The sequence below is a fragment of the Xenopus laevis genome, chromosome 5L (genome assembly GCF_017654675.1).
Source record: "Xenopus laevis strain J_2021 chromosome 5L, Xenopus_laevis_v10.1, whole genome shotgun sequence".
Classification (NCBI taxonomy): Eukaryota; Metazoa; Chordata; class Amphibia; order Anura; family Pipidae; genus Xenopus; species Xenopus laevis.
Genome location: NC_054379.1, coordinates 119,086,937 through 119,108,503, shown reverse-complemented (window position 1 = coordinate 119,108,503; position 21,567 = coordinate 119,086,937). Strand labels below are relative to the sequence as shown.

Sequence of the window (21,567 nt, the reverse complement as noted above, 5' to 3'; positions counted from 1 at the left end):
TTTAGGGTAAGGGCAATCGAGGAGATTCGGGGAGATTTTGTCGCCTGGCGACTTATCGCCACGTCTTTTGCGCGACTATCTCCCCGAACTGCCTCAGCGTCTTTTCCCCATAGGCTACAGTACAAAATCGCTTGCGCTAATGCACAAGCGGCGATGCGTTTTCAATAGTCGCAGTGAGGCAACTTTGGGCGACTATTGAAAACGCATTGGCGCGTGTGCATTAGTGCAGGCGATTTTGCGCTGTAGCCTATGGGGAAAAGACGCTGCAGTTCGGGGAGATAGTCGCGCAAAAGACGTGGCAATAAGTCGCCAGGTGACAAAATCTCCCTGAATCTCCTCGTCTGGCCTTACCCTTAGCTCGGATAAACTTGTGACTTTTTTACTGTGGGGTGGGACTTTGGCTCATGCTGGGGCGGGGCCACAAAATGTTAACGTATGGGCCCCATAATTTCTGATTAGCACAGCTAAGGGGTTCCACTATCTTCGCCGGATCAGTTAGTGCAACAGTTACAAAAACGATAAAGGGAAAGATTGTCTTCCATCAGCCTAATTTATTGCAAAAGCTGCTAAAGACCTGGGCTGCCCAAAACCCATGGTAAGTGGTGTCATTCAACAAGCTACAGAGAGACACACAGTGTGAAGAGTTATAAACAAGAATTGCCAGCGTGTGAGAGATGCGGTTTACGCACTTGGCAGACACACACATACATGTAGTGAAACCCGCCCACACGCACACTACATACACACAGACTAACATTACTAGAATTCTCCACACACGCACATCACGTGACGAGCGCGTCTGCCCTCTGCTCACCCCCCCACTCCTCCCCCTCTTACTGACGTCACCGCCCCCAGCGCCCTGGAGCCCCGCAGACAGAGCCGACAGACAGCAGGAGGGAGGCGGCCCGTGTGCAGCGGTGACGTCACGAGCTGTGTACCGAAGGGAGGGGAGCCTGGCTGGCACCGAGCAGGAGAAGGACCGGGACCAGAGGAAGAGACGTTTCCCCTGAGCCAGCTAGGTAGGCAAAGGCTATCCCGGGCCGCATCATTTCCGTGGCTTAGGCTGCGTGCCCCTCAATTGAAGGGAATATGCAGGATTGCCCTGGAGGTTACTAGGGGACAGCTCTCCTGCACCTGCCCTGCATCTGAACACTGGCTGCTGCTGCTGGAGGTAACGTTGCTCATTTCTTTTTGCCCTCATTGCTACTGCCACTGAGAAGGCGATGTGACACGGCGTATATAGGCTGGAGGGCACTAGTGTGGCACAGGGATATTGGCTGGAGGGCACTGGCGTGGCACAATAATCTTGGCTGGTGTGGCACAGGGATATTGGCTGGAGGGCACTGGCGTGGCACAATGATATTGGCTGGAGGGCACTGTTGTGGCATGGGCTTATGAGGGGGTGGTATGGGGATATGAGAGGGCATCAGGGGTGGGTATTTTTTAGCCCAAGCATGGAGTGACCATACTTGTGGTGGCAGTCAAATAGCAAATAGAGTTGGAACTTAAGAAAGGGTGTTTTTAGTGACACCAGGGAAATTGGTAAAGAGAGGGCAGCAGTGTGGTAAGACGGGCATTCAACCCTCATGCTGTTTTTGGGGTACAACTCACATTGTCCCCTTCAGCCCCCTGCCTTTAGCTCTGCAACTGTTGGTAAACTTCATGTCCAGGCAGCCAAGAGACTGGGGCATTTTGGGTAGTGTAGTTGAACAACAGCTGGTGGGCCAACCATTCCTCATTGCTGGGTATATTGCTCTCTCCTGTACACAGTGAGGACAGGCTTGTTAGTGGCAGGGTTATTTCTATGAAGTGATCTCCCTGCTTCCCATTGCACTTTTCTATGTCATATAACAGAAGCAATTTGTATTTCTGCACCTTGGTATAAACCTGTGTGAGGATAGTGGGAGTGTCAGCGTATTGGCAATGGTGGGATGTTGTGTTAACTCATTTTACATTACACTTGCATGCATCGTTCACTGCCCCATTGCAATGGGGGTTCCCATGTTGTATACGCTCATATAAAATGCTTATTTTGTTTGAATTTGCCTTGGCCCTCTGTTAAGTCACACTCCAGCAGCTGCACTTATGCTTTGAACAATGTAGCTATTGACAGCAGATGTCAGAGTTTCTGTTACCAGAACATAGAATGGGAACATTTTTGGTTACATTTTACCATTATAATCTTTTGGATGTATTCCCAGTACTTTTCTGGTTTTGTGTCTACATTTTTTTTGTAATGCAACACAGTTAATTACACTTAGCCTTGTTCTTGTTGTGTAACATTGACATTTAGGTTGGTGACACACTGGGCTCTTTCCAGGGGGCTGAAAAGCACCAAAAAATGCCAACTCCCATTGATCAGCACCGGAGATTTCAGGCTAACCCTTACTCTGAAATTTGAAAAAAATCAATTCAATTGTCAGGAAGCAGATAGATGCCTTTTGTTTTGTGTTGCCATGTTTAGATTATCTTGTGGAGTAAGGATTTAATGGTAATAATATGCATATGATGTTAAGCCTTTTGTTATATGGATGCATTTATTTCTGCGGTCAGCTCAATTTAGGGAGTCCAAAGTTGAATGGCAAACACATCTTTAGGTCTCAAGGTGATTTATAACAGATTTTATGTTTTTTTTTTTTTTTTTAAATTTATTTGGATTCCAGCATTAGCAGGACAGTGGGTCAGCCCTTATAATATACATTCATTCTGCTTTAGAAACCCACCACGGGTATGTTTCTTTTATATGAAATGCAGAGGGTTAAGTGCCTTGAGGGGGAAGCGCAGAGCAAGGTGATGTTTACAGTCAGGCAGGCTGGAGGAGGAAGCTCCTGGGGTTTTGCCATCAGCATCCATAGCAGTGAACTGCTAGACTGCAGTGAACTGCTAGCTGCTACAGATTATCACTTGATATTTTTTGCATGAATATTTCAGCTCCCATTTCCCCCGTTATTCACATGTGCTTTAAACCTGCCGTCACGTTTTCCGTCTCCTATTGGATGGATCTTTATTGTGTGTCTGAAATCGATTATGCAGCACGCATGGTAATGCTGAGCATGGGCTAGTAAGAGGGGAAAAAAAAGGTTTGGCATATGAATTAATATGCCTGGAATCATTTGAAAGACTAACACAAAGCATAAGCATGATGACCTTCTCTTATGAGCAGAATGATTAATTTTGTCTTGCCGATGTGTGTGCCCATAAACGGTATTATCTCATATTGTATAACGGTATTGTCTTTGCTTTGCTGATATGTCTGCAAACACAATTATTTGTAACCTTTTTTTAAATAAGATTTATGCATCTGTCATTTGACCTTGGTCAGGTTGTTGCTTTTTCTTGATTTTTTTCACCCCTTATCTCTTTGTTTCTTGCACAGATGTACCATTAGGTTGTTGATCTACAACCAGAAGCTGCTTGCTTGCTGTTCATTCCTGGATATGCCTTTATATGAAGCTCTGTTAAGTGGGTCCTGGAAAACACATTGCTGGAAGGACTGTCGCCATTTAATGCTCGTGCTACCAGCCAGCTTCAATCCTATGTGTTTGTTCTGAGTTCATTTCCATTTTGCAGCATAAATTGCAATACATACATTGAAAATTACAGTTCACGCTGTTGCAAGTTTCAGTAAAAGTAATAGTATATATGCACCTTGGTAAAAAAAATTCTATGCACATAGTGCTCTTTTCTGTTTCACAAGCAGCTTGTTAAAATAATTTTATCATTTTGTTTTTTTTATTACAGCTGTAGATATTTAAACCTATCACAGGAATATATATATATATAGATATAGATATAGATATAGATATAGATATATATATATATATATATATATATATATATATATATATATATATATATAGATACAGAGTATACATAGAGTATACACAGAGTTAAAAGATGTAACTTAAACATTTCAGAGCTCTTAGCTATGGTACATCATTGCTGGAATGTTGCCTCCTAGAGTGAACCATTGCTTGTTTTTATAGTTTTTATAGATTTTTAATCACAAACGAATCTAAACATGGGTGAAGATGGTAGCCCTCCACTGAAAAAGCTTGCTAAAGAAATGGATATCAGTATTGAGGTTCCTAATGTTGCCAAGAAGGTAATTACAATAAAGATGGAAATAGATGATTATAAAGAACCATCTGCTGAGGAGAATGCTGAGAGTATCGGTGCAAACAGTGTTTCACTCTGTGGCTCCTCTGACTTAAACCCAGGATTGAAACACACCTTGGCGCAGTTTAATTTGAGCAGTCGAAGTTCGTTGGGCGGACCTGCAGCGTTTTCAGCACGGTTCTCTCATGAAAACATGTCCCCAACAGTGTTTTTACCTCTTCCTTCCCCTCAAATTCACCCAGGACCCCTTCTTATTCCTTCAGACAGTTCAACAGAGCTTACACAGACTGATCTTGAAGGGGAATCCATTTCTTGTTTTATGGTAGGAGGGGAAAAAAGACTTTGCCTCCCTCAAGTCTTAAATTCCGTTCTCCGGGACTTCTCACTCCAGCAAATTAACATTGTCTGTGATGAAATGTATATATATTGCTCACGGTGTACTTCGGACCAGCTCCACATTTTAAAGGTTCTGGGCATACTTCCATTTAATGCCCCCTCTTGTGGTTTGATCACACTAACTGATGCTCAGAGACTATGCAATGCTCTTTTGCGGCCACAGACTTTTCCACAAAATGGAAGCTTGCTGCCTGCAAAAAACTCTTTGGCTCAATTAAAGGAAACTGGTAGTGCCTTTGAAGTGGAGCATGATTGTTTAGGAAAGTGCCAGGGTTTATTTGCACCTCATCTTTTCTCCCAGCCAGATGCCCCTTGCATTCAATGTTTGGAATGTTATGGGATGTTCTCAACTCAAACCTTTGTGATGCACTCTCACAGATCCCCTGACAAAAGGACTTGCCATTGGGGTTTTGACTCTGCTAAGTGGCACTGTTATGTCCATCTTAGTCCAAAATATCTAGACACACCTGAAGGTAAAAAGATGAATGCGCTCCTAAAGGAAATGAAAGAAAAATTCAGCAAGAAAAATCAGCCGAAAAGGATTCAACCAAAAGTAAGTCTGATTTTATGGGGTTTTTTTTGTTGGAAAGTGTTAACAACCAATTAGGTCCTCGAGAGGAGAGAGGTTCTCCATTAGAAGAAGATTATATGTAGTAATGGGAGACAACCCACAATAATTCTGTATTTTATTGTTATTCTTTTTTTTTGTTTTTGAGACAAAACATTGAGTAATCTTTTTATTGTAAATCTAGGAATACATTCAGATGAAAGTGCCCAACATACCAATGAACTGCTTGTGTGTTTTTGGCTCAAAAACAAACAATTTTCTGGTCTGAATACACCGGAAATTAAGCTTTTTCCTGCATGTTAGTAAACTTGTTCAGGTTGGTGTCCTTCATCTCTGCCACTTCCTTGATGTCCTTTTACTAGTTCTCTGCCCTATATCACAGATTACGAGTAAGCACAATAGAAGTCGACACCAGATCAACTTCAACTGCTCAGGCTTGTGGCCACTGGAGAGCTGAAAGAAGGGCATCAAGTGGCAAGAGCGGGTGGCTACCAACCCCGCCATACTACTCTGCATTTTAGTAATGGTTTGGACAAACAGGGTAGCATGGTGGTTGAAGGTCTAGGGAGGCCTCTGCACAAGGCCCACGTCCTATATATTAGTTTCATTCTCCTTTAAAAGCTATTCAGTCATTCATAGTTTGTGTTTGAAAAGTCATAATTTTGAAATATGTACAGACGCATTTACATTACTCTGTTGAAGTCTGTCAGGCAGACTTAGAGGAAGGCCACTGTGACACAGATTATATATTTTTATTCTCTTCTTTATAGAAAGCATTATGGTGTAGGATTACTTTTTGACAAAAACGAAACCGGTTTTAATTCCTTTAGCACCTATATATTTCCACCTGTGGTGCTATGCCAAACCTGAGCTATTTGGTAGCTAATTGGCCCATGAATTGGGCCAGAACATCAGCCCCTCCTCAGACCAATTTTGTGGTTAATTAGGAAGGTTACAAAATCTCATTGGGCAAGGATGCAGTTCCCCTATGCAAAGCAATCATAAGCTCATGGGTCAAGCAGGGACTAGTCTGATTGCCATTTTGGAGTCAGGAAGACATTTTTCCCTCTCTGAGGCAAATTGGAGAAGCTTCAAATGGGTTTTTTGGTCTTCCTCTGGATCAGCTAGCAATTAATAGGGATGCACCAATCCAGGATTCGGTTCCGGATTCAGCCGAATCCTTCTGCATAGCCGAACCAAATCCGAATCCTAATTTGCATATACAAATTAGGGGCGGGGAGGGAAATCGCATGACTTTTTGTCTTAAAACAAGGAAGTAAAAAGGAAGGATTCTGAAGTTTGGCCGAATCCAAAGTAGTGGATTCAGTGCATCCCTAGCAGTTATGCAGGTTAAAATAGAGTTAAAAGGTTGAACTTGACGGACCTGTGTCTTTTTTCAACCTAACTTACTATGTTTAGCAGTATCATTCAAAGTTGAGGTTACAGATCCCTTATAATTGTATCAGCCCAATTATGACTGCTACCAGGAATGCCAAATTGTGCATGAATTCCACGTTTGCAATTCACTTTTGAAAATTCTCCCATTTTTTTCTGATTACATAGTGTAATGATTCTGTGTTTCATTGTCAAGTTCTTTTCTAAGTTTTTGAGACAAAAACAACGAATAATCTCATTATTGTAAATCTAGGAACACATTCAGATGAAATTGGCCAACATACCTATATCTGCTTGTGTGTTTTCTGGTCTGAATACACCTGAAATTGAGCTTATTCCTTCATGTTAGTAAACGTGTTAGGGCGGTGACCACATCAGCTAGTGTATAATATTATTAGTGTAACATATATATTGGTAATTGCTGAATAATGGATGTGGAATAGATTGGCCAATGATCTCCCCATTAGTTGGCTGGTGCAAACGGAAATATATGCCCAGGTGCGCCCTTACAAAGTTGCAAATGCATGTTTTTTGGAAATGGTCCATAAAAATAAATGTATTTATATTTCTAACTGCCATTGTGAATTATTTAGTTAATTAGCAGTAGGTTAAGGTGGCCATGTACAGAGAGATTTGCATCTGTGATCAGTTCATATATATGTGGTATGACAGACTGATGAAATTCAGTTATTCTGCCCTAAGTTAGGCAGTGGAACACAGTGGACCATAGGCAGTAAATTTGTGCGAATACTGCATGCATGGCTGGTTTAGTCATTGGCAGACAAGAGGTCTCACATGGTCTGCTCAATATCCAGTTGACTCCATGTACATATTGTTCTGGAAATAGCCTTGCTTTGCTCACAAGCACAGTACAGCAGTCTGCCAGTTTCATTTGATTGAAAATTAGCAGATTCGATACCAAAATCACAGTGTGCATAGTGTATATGCCACAGTGTTACTGCCCGAAAATCACCTCTACTGGCAATGAGGGTGGTTTCCATTAAAGTCAGTGGGAGGTAGCATGTTTCTCTTTAGCCATGATGCTAAGTGCTACAATGTTTTTTTAATTGAATTGAGTCTGGACATTTATGTCTGCGTTTAATTTCAGTTCTTTATGTCTGTTCACCTTCTCAGTGCAAAATAATACCAGGAATTTTATTTATCACTTCTAATTATTGTAAATTTTATGGCAAATGTAAGCAACTTTATAACAAAAATTGGTAGAGGTTGCCATTAGCACATAGACTAAAGTATTGTGATTTGAGACAAAGAACAGTATGAATGTAGGTCTGCTATAGTGATGCTTTTATCCTGTATATTATACAAGACATAAGTACAGACCATGCAACAAATAAAAAAATATATGCAGTTTCAATAATCAAATGGCACTTGTCAAGAGACACGTAGGATGGAGGTCCCTGCACCACACAGATTACAACTAAGTGAGGGGGGCTATGTTACAAGCGGAAGGCTGGTCATTGCTAAAATCACAGTGTTTGGGGCCTTGTGCCATAAGTACTGAAAGACTGAATTAGAAACTGAGCTAGTGCTCCAAGAAGTAAGCTTTATTCAATTTTGTGGCCGATACTACTTTACAGGGTAATTGTAAAACAGAATTCCAGAGCTATAGAGCAACAAGAGAAAAAGATTTTAAGGAGAACTAAACCTCCCAATAAGAAAAGCCCCTATCTACTACCCTAGATAGTCCCCCAACCCAGCTTCCCCCCACATATAGTTCACATAGCTCCAACTGCGCATGCACCAATATGGCGCTCCTTACAGATAAAGTGGCAAATTTACTTGCCTTCGAAGTTGCGCCAGCGTTGGTTTCGCCGCACTTCGCCAGGTGAAGTTTCACCAGGGTGCCGCTAATTCACTAAAATCCGAAGTTGTGCTGAGGGAGGCGAAAGGTAGCGAAGTTGCGCTGCTGTTAATTCGTCAAGCAAAGCGAAGTTACACTAGCGATGCCTAATTTGCATACGGCGCCAAGTTAAAGTACAATGGACCTATATGTTGCAGCAAATACATTACACTACACAAGCCTGGGAAAGCTTCATAAAATAAAAAAGAGTTGTTATTTTGCACTATACTGTATAGTTAAGGAAATGTAGGGGGGGAAGGTGGGTACCCCCAAAAAAAATTACAATCTTTTTCAGCCTATCACCCTTAAAAAAGTAAAAGACGCCAGTGTTTTTTGGGACTAATTTCAACTTTTTTTGAAGCAAGCCCTATCTAATCTATTGCACTTTGCCTGGTCTGAGGTGGCGAAGGCAAGTCTGGTGCAAGAGGTAACGTTCAGTAAAATGCGCAAGTTAGTGAATTAGCGTAGTTACGTCCCTTCGCCATATCGAAACTTCACCTGGAGTAAGGGTGTGAAGGTTCACTTCGCTAGCGAATTTACGCCAGCACCCGTTAACAAATCAGGGAAGTAAGGAAATGACGTCACACTGGCGAATTTGCGCTAGCATTAGCCGATTTGTGCTTTAGTGAATTTGCCCCGAAGACTGAAGATCCGGAAGATGCCGCCTATGAGCTCCACTTCGCATACTCTGCACCGATATGTGAGCAATGTATTCGGGACACTTTCAGGGGTAATGAACTATGAGTGGGAGAAGCAGTGATGGGGGACTATCTAGGGTAGTAGGTTGGTGCTTTTTTTATATTGGTGGGTTTAGTTATCTTTTAGGGTGGTGGCACATGGGGAGTCGCTCAGTGACTTCTCTGCTGTGGGCAACTAATCTCCCCAAATGCCTTCATTCCAGCAAGAATGCGAATCGGCAGTGGGATGGCATATGTATCGCTTTGGTTTTCCAAAGTCGCCCGAAGTTTCCTCGTGAGGCAACTTTTGGGGCACTGGGTGACTAATCTCCCCGTGTGCCACCACCCTTAAGGCGTAAGTTGGCAGTGGATATGGGTGATGTGAAAAGTAGGAATGGTGGAGACAAATGGCAACATATGGAGAGACAAAGGAAGAGATGTAGTGAGGTGCAAATGAGTATCCTTTTTTGTATCTGTTAAAAGGATTCTATCACAGGAAAGCATGTTTTTTTTACAAAATGCACCCACCGACAGAATTATGTGTTGAAATATCAATTTTAAAATAGCAAACAGATTTTTTTAATATTTAATTTCAACATGAGGCTAGCCAGCTTCTTACTTTGCCAAGTGCCCTTTTCCCCCTTGTTTCTATACATCCTCTAGTATAGAGAACTTGTCCTGTATTTTAGTGAATGGGGAAACGGGCAAAACTGCCTGTACTGCCTCCCATTCTCTTTAGGGAGATAGCACATGGGGAGATGCATTGCCTATGGGAAATCTGCACGACCTGTAGGTATCAAATCTCCCAAAAATTATTTTGCTTTGGTGTCAGTGGGAATCTCCAGCTAAAACATATTAATCCAGTCACCACCAAAAATTACCTATCATTGTTTTCAGGTTGTTAATAAAATGTGTATTGTGTGTTTTTGGTACACGAACCAACTGTCCTTGCTGTGTCAGGCAGCGTCAATATACTATAGGAAGTGTCATGGGTGGTTTCAGGCATATCTCTGCCAGCCATTACAGAAAATTAATATAAAAGCACATGAAATAATGCCACAGTGACTTCCAAAACAATGACTAAGATAAAACTACTACTACTACTACTACTACTACTACTACTACTACTACTACTACTACTACTACTAATAATAATAAATCCTAAAACAGACGGAAATTACACCAAAACTACATTTAAAGGGATACTGCCATGCAAAAACATGTTTTTTCAAAACACATCAGTAAATAGTGCTGCTCCAGTAGACTTCTGAACTGAAATCCATTTTTCAAAAGATTTTTTTTATGTTTAACTTTGAAATATGACATGGGGCCAGACATTTGTCAGTTTCCCAGGTGCCCCCAGTCATGTCCCCCCCTCCCAGCAACCTAATAACAGAACAATGAGAAGGTCACCAGATAGCAGCTCCCTGACACAAGATAAAAACTGCCTGGTAGATATAAGGATAGCACTAAGTAGTAAAAATCCATGTCCCACACTCCTTCAGTTACATTGAGTAGGAGAAACAATAGCCTGCCAGAAATCAGTTCCATAGTGCAGCACTGGCTCTTCATGAAAGCACATATATGAAGTATAAACAGTGTGATATAGAAATAAAAACCACACCATAAAAATCACGAGAATCCCTCAGCGAAAGGCACTGGCAACTTTGGCTCCAAATACATCTAAATGGGAGGAAATGTTTTTTAAAACCAAAGACTTCCTTCCCCATAGAAAAAGCAAGTTACCTGAAGAGAAGAGAAGGTTTCAATATTGTAGATTTACAAAATGCTCATATGCTGGTGACTACCTTAGTCCTCTTGCTACATTTCATCTATAATCAAAGAGACTTGTTAACAATCTTGTTCCCCTTAACAATGTAGGTCTCAAAAAATAAATCACATTTAACAGCTCATATGTGAAACCCAGCAATAATGTAAACTGCAGGTGCAAAAACATACAAGTCGCTTCAGCTTTCTGAAGTTGCTCGAAGCTTCTTCTCAAGGCAACTTCGGGCGACTTTGGAAATATTTTTCCACCGGTGATTAATCGCCCATGCTAGAGGAAGTTAATCATGGTGTGACAGATCTCCTCATGTGTCAGGGCCCTTAATATGGCCATACACACACACAGATAGAATTGTATAATTACATGCCCGAACTGGCAGTCTTTGGGTTCTGGCAAATGCCAGAGGGTCTGCTGTAAGGTGCCATAGAAAGTCATTATTTAGTGGACTGGTGGGGGCAGTTTAGGCCTCCATGTGAGCTGGTTGGGCCTCTGTGTACCTTAAATACCAGTGCCTATTTTGATTTTCAGTCCAGACCTGTATGTATACTTGTGTATGTCTGGTGGCCTGCTAGTCCCAGCTGATATTCATGCACTATGGATATAAGTCGTTGGTCAGACAGGTTTGAAAATGTCAACTGCAGATTCACCATCACCCAGTGCATGGATTTATCAGAAGTCACTATTTACTTCTGCTGTTGTGATCATTTGCTGGTTTTGCACAGACAATAGAATGGTACCATACTATGTGTGGCCCCTTGTACTCTCTCCATCCATTCAGCCTGTGGGATGGTCGATTGGAGAGTGCAGGAGAGCTGACCATGTATACCTGCCTTTCTGTTCCAATAGACAGCAAAAGGTTATACAGTTCCCAGTCATGCTCCATGTTGAGGCCTGTCTTCCGATGGTATCATTGGGAAGCAGTCAGTCTGTTTGCATTACAAATTTAGTCAGGCAATGCCTCCCTTAACTGCATGTCTGAAGTCACTGACTGATTGGAAGTTTGGAGGGTAGATGGTGTCTCATTGGCATTGCTACCTACATGCATGGATACGGATTAAACCATGTCCTTCCAGGTTAGCCATTCACTCTTCACATGCTCAGAATTCATAAACAGCACAATTGGCTAATACCTGGCACACACTTCAGTTTTGGATGATCAACATTTGTGCAATGAGTTGTCCAAAGCAGGGATCTTTTGTTTCAGATGAATGTTAGATGCAGCTGTACTGTAATTGATTCCTGAGTTGTTCTCAAATGTAAATTGCTGCATGTTACGCTAATTATGCCCATAGAAAACTCAAGCCATTATTTTTATTGGAAATAACAAGTTTTCACCTGTAGTTTTCATACAAAGTATTATTGGATGTTTCCATAAAAAATAACTTCTTTATTAAATAAAAATCAGTGTTATTCTTTTTTTGGTAAAAATTCAAGTAATCAGTCAGCAAAATCATTGTGTGTGAATGGGTTAAATCTACTTGTATATCACAGTTAATCAAGTCTAATTATATTCAAGTGATGTTTGAAAGCAGGCTTATGAATGTTTGTATACAATTTAAATCTTGCTTTGCAACTTGAATTTTTATCCTATGGCTTCACTGAACTAATCTCTGCTTTGCGTATTTCATGTAGAGAAGTAATTACAGAGACAAATAACAAAGCTGATAAAGTGTACAAATTATGAGAAAACCGTCTGAGGGTTTGCTATAGATAAAATTGATAGAACATCACTGTTTTGTGTTGCCAAAGCAATCAGATTTCCCAGTTGAAACCCTGATCCAGTGAAGTATACACCCTTATAAGGAAGTAAATATACTATTCTAGTGAACACTTCTTCTGCCCAACATTAAATTTAGACATTCTTGTGTTCTGTAGCCTTGCCCTGTATTTAGTTGGCCATACACACACAGATATCGTTTTGTGCAGTATTCGGTGCGTGTATTGCGGGAGCCTAGGTTACGATATCTGCAAAAGATTTTGATACCGGTTGATTGGCCAAGAAGGAGAATTTTTATCAGGCTGAATCGTCAGATAGAGGTTTAATTCTATTGTTTTTTACCTTTATATCTGACAAATTAGCTCGTAATGTTTGTAATGAAAATGAACTATTGGAAAGATTGTAATTGTTACAGGTATGGCCACCTTAAATTTTGGCTTTTTAACCCAGAATACTTTGTTGAACAGAGAGGGATTGTAGGGATTAAGCATAATTCATCAGATTGTTTTTTTTTCCACCCCAAAATATCACCAAATGACGAAAAAACCACAGCATTGTCGGCTATGGTAATTCTCAGTATATCACTCAATTCTGTTACATTTTTGCGTGATTGCACACTTTGCTTGACTTTCCCTGCTACCACAATATGAAGCTTATATTAATTTTATTTTAGTAGATCCCCTTATATTGGGGTTGCCAGTTTGTTTCCTAAGCACCTCATATTTAAAATTCAATTGAAACCCAGCACTGTCCCCTGATCTCAGGTAAGTCATTATAATCACCAGGGGTGCCTAACATTTTTGAAAACTCTGATGAATGTGCCAGTTTTCTATAGAACAAAATATATTACTATTGCAATATCGGTATCTTTATCTTTGCAGGGGGAACATATCCAGACATTGGAATTACCCTCTTGGTACCCAGTCATAAAGCAAGAAGATGATCCCACTAATAGACCACATTTGTTGCACCCCAGGTTAGTTGCTTTATAGATGCATTTTACATCAGTGTATTTTGGAAAGCAGCCACTATTGTATGAATGCTAATCATATTTTTAAGACAGTCCTAGAAGGCAGAAAAAAATGGCTCTTATTCAAAGCAATCAAAAGTAGAATTTTGCGCAAATAATGAAATTGCATGTTATGTAACATCTGCTAAAATTAGTAGGGAATGTGTTGTATACATGATCTATCACTTAGTTGTAACTCATTTATATGTTGCAAAGTGAAATAGCACCTTTCATTTCTCAGCAACTGCATCTGCCATATTTAATGTACTTTTCTCTCACTGAGCTTCCCAGATTGACAGCTCTAAAAAGATGTATCTAAAAGCCAAATGTATCGCTTATACAATATGGTGGTAGATATTTCTGTTAAAAACTAAGGGCATATTGTTTTTTTTTTTTCATTTTATTTTTAAAATGGCCATGTTTTACAATTCTTGCGGAAAAAAGTAGTAAGCTACAATTATCTGCCCTGATTTAATTTTTTTTCACAAATATGTTAAATATTTCTTTTCAGCTACTATCTGTACATGTATGATAAGGTTGTGGCACCAAATGTGTCCCTCACAGCTACTGTATCGCAGTGCAAGGAAGCAAAAATAGCAAAGAAAGAGGTTGTGACCAGCAAATATTCTGTGGAGCTAGAGAAGCAGGCAAGATGCGGCAAACATAAATCTGCTACCTCATACCCTGACCTCTCCATAGAGGAACAAGAGAGGGTAGATCTGAAATCCAACATAGAGAAAAGTAACAATAAACGTAAGTAAACTGTGCCAGTTTTCTGGCTTCCTCTTTGAACTACATGTTCTACTAAAAAGTCAGTTTTTAGTTCTCTTATCTGGAAATTACTTTCTGCAGTTTTAATTCCTGCACAACTCTCTAATGTGATTAGGCTGAGAATTTATGTATAACAAACTAGATGCAGCACAACTGAGCACTGTTACAGTATGAACCAGTGGCATTAGAAGATCCTCCAACACATGCAATCTTACAATGTAGAAGGTTTAGGGTACGACTGAGAACTTAAGAAGCTTAAGTCAGGGAGTGTGATTATTTTTACAAGGAGAGCTACAATAACTGGGGCGGTGCCAATATGTTAGTCACTCCCCAGTGACAAATCCCATATTTCCAGTCTTATGCTTTTGGTGTATGGGAACTTCACTAGCTAGGGGTAGTTTTGATCAGGGTGGGACACCTTCATATTCACCTACCTACCCAGGGATGCCCTGCTCCACATTTAGACTTGACTCATGCACACTGCAAAACTTTTACAACCAGTTCTGTACTGCACATGCTCCGTGTCTAAAGAGGTGCAGGGAATACTTGGTTTGTCAAGTCAAGGGAGTCCTGTTGTAAACTACCTTGGCACAATATGTTATTCATAGAAGAGTAAACCTGGATAAAGATAAGAGTTAAGTAATAGAGCCTTACCTGTTATTTTTTTGACTGCTGCTGATACCAATAGTGTCTGATTGCTCCCATTCCCTTTTTCCTGAGACCTGGCCTGTTTTCAAAGTATTGCCAGATTATTTTGATGTTTCTCAGACAAGGTCAAAGCAAGATATATATATATATATATATATATATATATATATATATATATATATATATATATATATATATATATATATATATATATATATATATATATATATATATATATATATATAGATATATATATAGATAGATATAGATATAGATATAGATATATATATATAGATAGATATAGATATAGATATAGATATATATATATATATATATATATATATATATATATATATATATATATACACAAAATAAACTGGAGCACCCTTAACTCTTCCCTTTATTGTATGCAATTTTTAAAGGCTTCCTAATGTTTTATATTATGAATCTCTCAAAGATGGCTGAATGAGCTCCATTAAAGTGCTACTGCCGAATAGTAGATAAATGTAATGGAAAATCTGATGTTGCCATTAGTTTATTTGTTCATGCTATAAACCACATTTACAATTTGCAATAATATTCAGATGCACAAATAGTGTTAGCTTTATGCAAATTTTGATTTGCACAGAGGTGGCATTCTTGCAGGTTTTTTTCATTAGCTAATGTAATTAAAGTTGATGTGCTGTATTTGTTTTGTCAGGGATATGTTATGCTCTCATAGCCTTCTGTTTTCCCTTTGTGTCTTTTGCCTTCAGTTTTATTTTGGTTTTAGTGATTCACTTTTCATTTTACAGAGCCCAATGCAGTGGATGTGGAAAAGGACGGATCTACTTGTAATAAGGATGTTCTCTGTGTGGATGACAAAAGCCAAATTATGGAAGAAGTTGTCAAAACATTCTTGAAACAGCAAGAGAAACTGAATTATATTCTGCAGAAGAAGCAGCAAATTCAAATGGTATGTAATGTATAATTTTAAGGTCACTTTTTTACTACTAGAGATTTTCTCAAGAATACATAAACCACCTAAGAAAGAGATTTTATTGACTTCAAAATAGTTTTGTAATCATTTAAAGTTTGCATAGATTTTGGTTAAATCTTAAATAAACACAGGTTGGTAAATTTTATTGGTGGCGATCGTATATAGTATCAGAGAAATCAGTTTGAAAGAACAGATACCATACAGATATTCAGATAACACCTTCACTTTTTGGCCACCTTTCAATTGTTCCACTGTCAGCCTGGATTATGGCAACATCCAGTGATGTAACTATAGAGGAAGCAGACCCCGCAGTCGCAGGTGGTCCCGGGTCAAAGGGTGGCCTGGATTGAGGGGCCTGCTTCTTCTATAGCCAACAAGAACCCCCCCCCCTTCCCCAGCTGCTCTCTTACCTGCGGCGGGGAAGCAGATCGTGTTGGCGGGGAGTGGGTGGATTCTGGGCAGTGAGTGGGTGGTGAGAGGGCAGAGTCTGGGCAGTAAGTGGGTGAGTCTGGGTGGGAAGTGGGCGGGAGGAATGGATGTTTTTTGCAGGGGAGCCCAGAGCACTCTATTTATGCAACTGGCAACATTTGCTGACTTAATATTCCAGCATGTCCAATCGACAAGCTGACAGATATCTGTGGACATTGGGCAGGATCGTCAAGGCTGCATACAATTATTGCTATATGCATGGGCAGCTTTAGACATACCATGGGAAAGGCTGACATACCACCCATGGGTGAGAAGTAATACTCTCTTGTTGGACCTGCAAAAAATGGGTGTTTTTGTTTATACTGAAATGCATATACTGTTGGTATAGATATAAGAGCAGTGAAAATCCTACCATACTCTATAAGGACTTTGGAGGTACAGTGAAATCTCAACTTTACAAACCCTGATTTTAACTTTAACTTTAAATCTGTCTATTTCTTAGTCACACAGTATCTTTTAGGTATTTGTGACAATGCCATACATGTGCTAATTTTTTATATAGTGCCAACATGCTATGCTGGTGCTTTATAAAGATTGTTCATCATTCAAATTACATCATCTCCCAGTGGAGCTTTACAGTCTAAGGTCCCTATCACTTTAACACAAAAACTAGGTAACCTTGTGATGTGAGCCAGATTATCACTTCTCATTTTTGCAATCAAAAGCATTTGCATTCTGGGCTGGCTGGAACCCCAAAAAATGCTTGTATTGGGCTTTCATTCATTTCAAGGCTCCATCATAATAATTGCTACTTAGCTGGTCATGGAATGTTTAAAACATCCTTAATATCATATGGGGCAAAAACCAGCTGCTTGCATAACTCACATTTTGATCATACTCGAAACATTGATTGTATTACAAAGTCAGTCACAGTGCCCCACAGAAGGGAAAGGTAGCTCAGTTTCTTATACAGTTATAATCTAGGCCAAGGACATAAGAATAACATATTGTCTTTCTGCAGGAAGTTGAACTGCTAAGCAATTCCAAAACTATGAAGGACCTGACTGCGGAGCAACAGAACTTGCAGAAAGAGTTTGAATCCTTGCAGACTGAGCACATGCTAAAAATGGAGGAATTATATGATGAGCAGCGAGATTTGGAAGAAAAGCTGAAGCAAGTTAAAAAGCAGAAGTGCTCATGTGATTTGAACACAGACAGGGACAAAGAAACACAATATGCAAACCAGGTGAGAGATACATTTGATAGCTAGTATATTAGTTATGTAATGTGGTTATAATTGAAGAAATATACCTGATCTCCAGTTCTGGTAGCTGAGTCAGCCATGTATAGTTTATATACTATAGTCTATAAAATGCAGCTCCATGGGAGTTTAACACCCAAGAGCCACACACATCTGGGATTGCCCATGTGTTGTCCCATGAAGCTGCATTGTTTCAAGTCCAATGTTCCAAAATGTGTATAATGGAGAGTACTCTGTTAAATTTGCAGCTGTTTGTAGACAATGCTGAGTTGCTGTGATCTTCTAGTCACCAGGTCAACATACACTAGTAATTCTATCTTCTTGACGCCTCTGCCATAATAAAAAAAAAAACTTTCTACATTTGTTTCAAGCAGTGTATTTTGGAGCTTAGAGTCACTAATTTAAGTGGGTGTGGGAACAGAGAAGTGGCTTATACCCAGCCATTATGTAAAGCTGGCCCTGGAAGATATTTATTGTCACATAAGCTTGGGCACTAGATTACTAGTGGCCTATGGATGTGAAAAAAAATAGTTTTTAAATCATATGTAGTTTGTCTTTTCAACCCCAAACCATTTGCCATCAAATAGTGTGACTAACGGGCATAATTTTTTCAGATTTGACAGCCAGCTGTGATTTCAGTAGAAGCTCCAAAATGCCAGAATGTTTAAAGGGGAGCTATCGTTAAAAATGTAATATAAGCTTCCTCATACTAAAATAAGAAACTTTCTAAATATGATCAATTAAAAATTCTGTAAAGTTTCTGAAATAATCAAGTTTATCTTCACTATTCCTCTCTCGGCATTTGTTTCTCCTCATTCTGTCTTCATTTTGGAGTTGGGTGTCCGATGAATAATTCAATATACCTTATAGGGGGGCTCATTTTGCCTACCAGAAATCCTGTCTCTCTACATGCAGTATTTGTGCAAAAGGCAGTTATTTTGTTTCTACTGGAATCAGTAATTTGAGTGAGCTGTAATACATCTGATAGGAAAGGGAGCCCACTATAAGATATATTGGATCATTCATCTGACACCCAACTGCTGCATGAAGACTGAATGAAGAGAAACAGATGCTGAGAGAGGAATAGTGAATATAAACTTGATTGTTTCAGAAACAATGCAAAATATTTGACTGATTGTATTTAGAAAGTTTCTTACTTCAGTATGAGGAAGCTTATATTAAAGGGGTTGTTCACCTTCCAAACACTTTTTTCAATTTAGTTGTTTTTAGATTGTTCCCTAGAAATAATGACTTTTTCCAATTACTTTCCACTATTTATTTTTTAAGTTTTTTCCAAAATCTAAGTTTAAAGTTGAATGTTCCTGTCTCTGGTGTTTGAGTCTGACAGCTCAGTAATTCAGGTGCAGATTCTGAACTGTTACAATTTTGCAACATTGAGTTGATACATTTCTCAGCAGCATCTCTGGAGTATTAGCAACAATTGTATCAATTCTAACAGCTGCCTGTAATGAAACCCAGAGATTCTGCTCAGCAGGGACAAAGATAAGAAATGTATCAACTAAATGTATCAATTTAGAACAGTTTACAGGATCGGCGACCCCCCCTCCCAGAGCTGCTTCAGAAGGAGAGAAATGACACTTTATACTTCAATATTAGAAAAACCGTGACACATAGAAAATAGAAAGTCATTGGAAAAAGTCGTTATTTCTGGTGATCTATCTGATAACAACTAGTTGTTTGAAGGTGAACAACCCCTTTAATTATTTTCATTTTCGAGATAGTTCCCCTTTAAAAAAAAAGTTTAAAGTCCAGCGGTTTACAGTTGGTTCCTTTGTATTTTGAGTCAGCTAAAGTTGGTGAAGAAATACAAGGGTATTGTTTACTCTTTCTAAGCTGTGTTTGTTTTACTTCTGTTGGTACAGTTGACAGAACTACGGCAAAGGCTGGACCAAGCTGAAGCAGACAGACGAGAGCTTCAGGACGAGTTAAGGCGTGAACGAGAAGCCAGGGAGAAACTGGAGATGATGATTAAAGAGCTGAAGCTTCAGATTTTGAAATCTGCTAAAAGTGGGGATGGGGAGTAAAGTATGCAGCACCCAGATAATACATTACACTTCAAACAGGGTTTATTTACTTAATATGGAGAGAACAGTGTGGCATGTTTTAATATATGCGCTTCCCTGTCATATGAAACATTCTTCATATGTCTGTGTAGTTTGTAATACCTTCTAAATGAAGGCGTCACCAGTAATGTCTGGCTGGGTGCTTAACTTTTCTTGTTTTTGTTTTGTAAGACCAAACTGTTTTTTGTTTTTAATCTTGAGATATGAATGATATTTATAATCTTATATGTGCAGCACTTTCTGGCTCCACCTATATGGCAGTTGCCAAACCATTTCACTCAAGTGAAAGGACCATTTTGATGCTGCTAACACTTGTTCCCCCACCCCAATTGCGTGGAGAAGCCAAGCTCCTGGATATTGTTAAGAATGTGTTGTTCTAAAAGTGACAGATATATTGTAAAAGTGTGGAGCTATGTTTGCCATAAGAGATACTGTATAAGGTGTTGCTTCAAAACTGCTTGAGAGCATATAGAGTTTTAAAGGTTAAAAATAGGAAGCAACTAGTTTCCGATATCACTTTTATCTTCAATTAGCCCTATATGTATATGTGTATATATATATATATATATATATATATATATATATATATATATATATATATATATATATATATATATATATATATATATATATATTTGAAAATTTTAAATTAGTCCAGCTTGACATTGGCTGCAGAAGCAGTTTGGGGTTGAACCGAGGACCAGCCCTGTCATATTATGCAATTGTACTATTTATTTATTTTTTCCATGAATTGAAATCCACCATTGCAGCTAAGGAATAAAAAAGTTTCTTGGCAGAAGTTATGTGGATAGTAGCATTGCCCGAACAATTAGTGTTTGTAAATTTGCACGTATGTACTATTTTTTAATGCCAGGCAGAGTTAGTAGCTGGCTATCCAGATCACGCTGGTACCCAGTCGCGAATGTCTAGAAAGACAAGGTTTTCCAGAACAGCCCTCCAGGACAGCTGGCTAAGCATTCATAATATGCTTTTCTCTAAGGGATAATTAACCTTGTTCCTACCACAGATAGAAAAGCATTGCGCTGATGCTCCTGCGGCAGAACTTGTGCAATCCTTGTGTAATACATTTAAACTCACTAAAGACAATGCAGTTTTGCCACACACTTTCTATATCTTCTTTTTCTGCCTTATCAATAATTCTGCCTCAACTTATCATATCATATACCCAACATTAGAACTGGATAACTGAAATACTTTATATAAAGCTCTTCTTCTTTCATTTCTGATACATCCAGGTCTTAGCACGTGTAGAGAGATTGTGGTCCAATGTCCGTGCTACCTGAATAACAGTGATACATACCATTAATGTTTCATCCTGTTTATTTATTATTGTATCTCCTGGTTGTATGTTTCCTCCGTGTAAATACTGAATTATTCTAATACTTAAATATTTATCATATAAATTAATTTATAAAGCATTTATTTGACATTCATATTTTTTAAAGATGAAACGATAGTTAACAGTGCCATAATTTCAGTAATGCTTGTGTAAACTTGTATATATTGTAAAATATATCCTAGATTCACCTTGCTTAAAAAGCTTCACTAATCATGCATTAATTGATCCTGTAAAAATCAGATAATACCATGTTTTACAAGCTACTTAAAAAGACGGTACTTCCTTTATTGTTTCGTGGTGCATTGGCTACAGCATGAATATATTGTATAGTAGTGAAAAAGTGAGATGTTTTGTTTCAATTTTTTTTGTACTGGTGCAGAGTTTTATCAGAAGGCAGATGATTTTGGTTGAGAAATTGCAGCATCTAGCAGAAATAAGAGGTAATGTAAATGTTCAAGGCCATTGCATTGTTTTCCTAAATACATAAAATAAAATTATTAAAATAGA

The 21,567-nt window shown here is 39.0% G+C and overlaps 1 protein-coding gene across 3 annotated transcripts; it reads left to right on the top strand.

The window, feature by feature from the left end:
• Nucleotides 1-388: 388 nt before the first annotated feature.
• Nucleotides 389-21,567, top strand: skil.L (SKI-like proto-oncogene L homeolog). Of its 3 annotated transcripts, none has more exons than XM_041563345.1 (7): nt 389-595; nt 3,377-5,068; nt 13,401-13,495; nt 14,040-14,281; nt 15,742-15,902; nt 17,377-17,601; nt 19,500-21,567. In XM_041563345.1, the coding sequence occupies exons 2-7, from the start codon at nt 4,022-4,024 to the stop codon at nt 19,659-19,661; spliced, it is 1,932 nt and encodes a 643-aa protein (XP_041419279.1). In that variant the 5' UTR covers nt 389-595; nt 3,377-4,021; the 3' UTR covers nt 19,662-21,567. The 3 variants fall into 3 exon arrangements, with proteins under 3 accessions (XP_041419279.1, XP_041419278.1, XP_018119195.1); XM_041563344.1 differs by lacking the exon at nt 389-595 and adding an exon at nt 628-1,019; XM_018263706.2 differs by lacking the exon at nt 389-595 and adding an exon at nt 628-1,171.

What these genes read in the sequence shown, in the direction of transcription:
- skil.L (XM_041563345.1), top strand. Translation starts at nt 4,022, where the DNA reads ATGGGTGAAGATGGTAGCCCTCCACTGAAAAAGCTTGCTAAAGAAATG. An exon ending in AGAGAAAAGTAACAATAAAC is followed by an intron (nt 14,282 to 15,741) that starts GTAAGTAAACTG and finishes TTCATTTTACAG; the next exon opens with AGCCCAATGCAGTGGATGTG. An exon ending in AGAAGCAGCAAATTCAAATG is followed by an intron (nt 15,903 to 17,376) that starts GTATGTAATGTA and finishes GTCTTTCTGCAG; the next exon opens with GAAGTTGAACTGCTAAGCAA.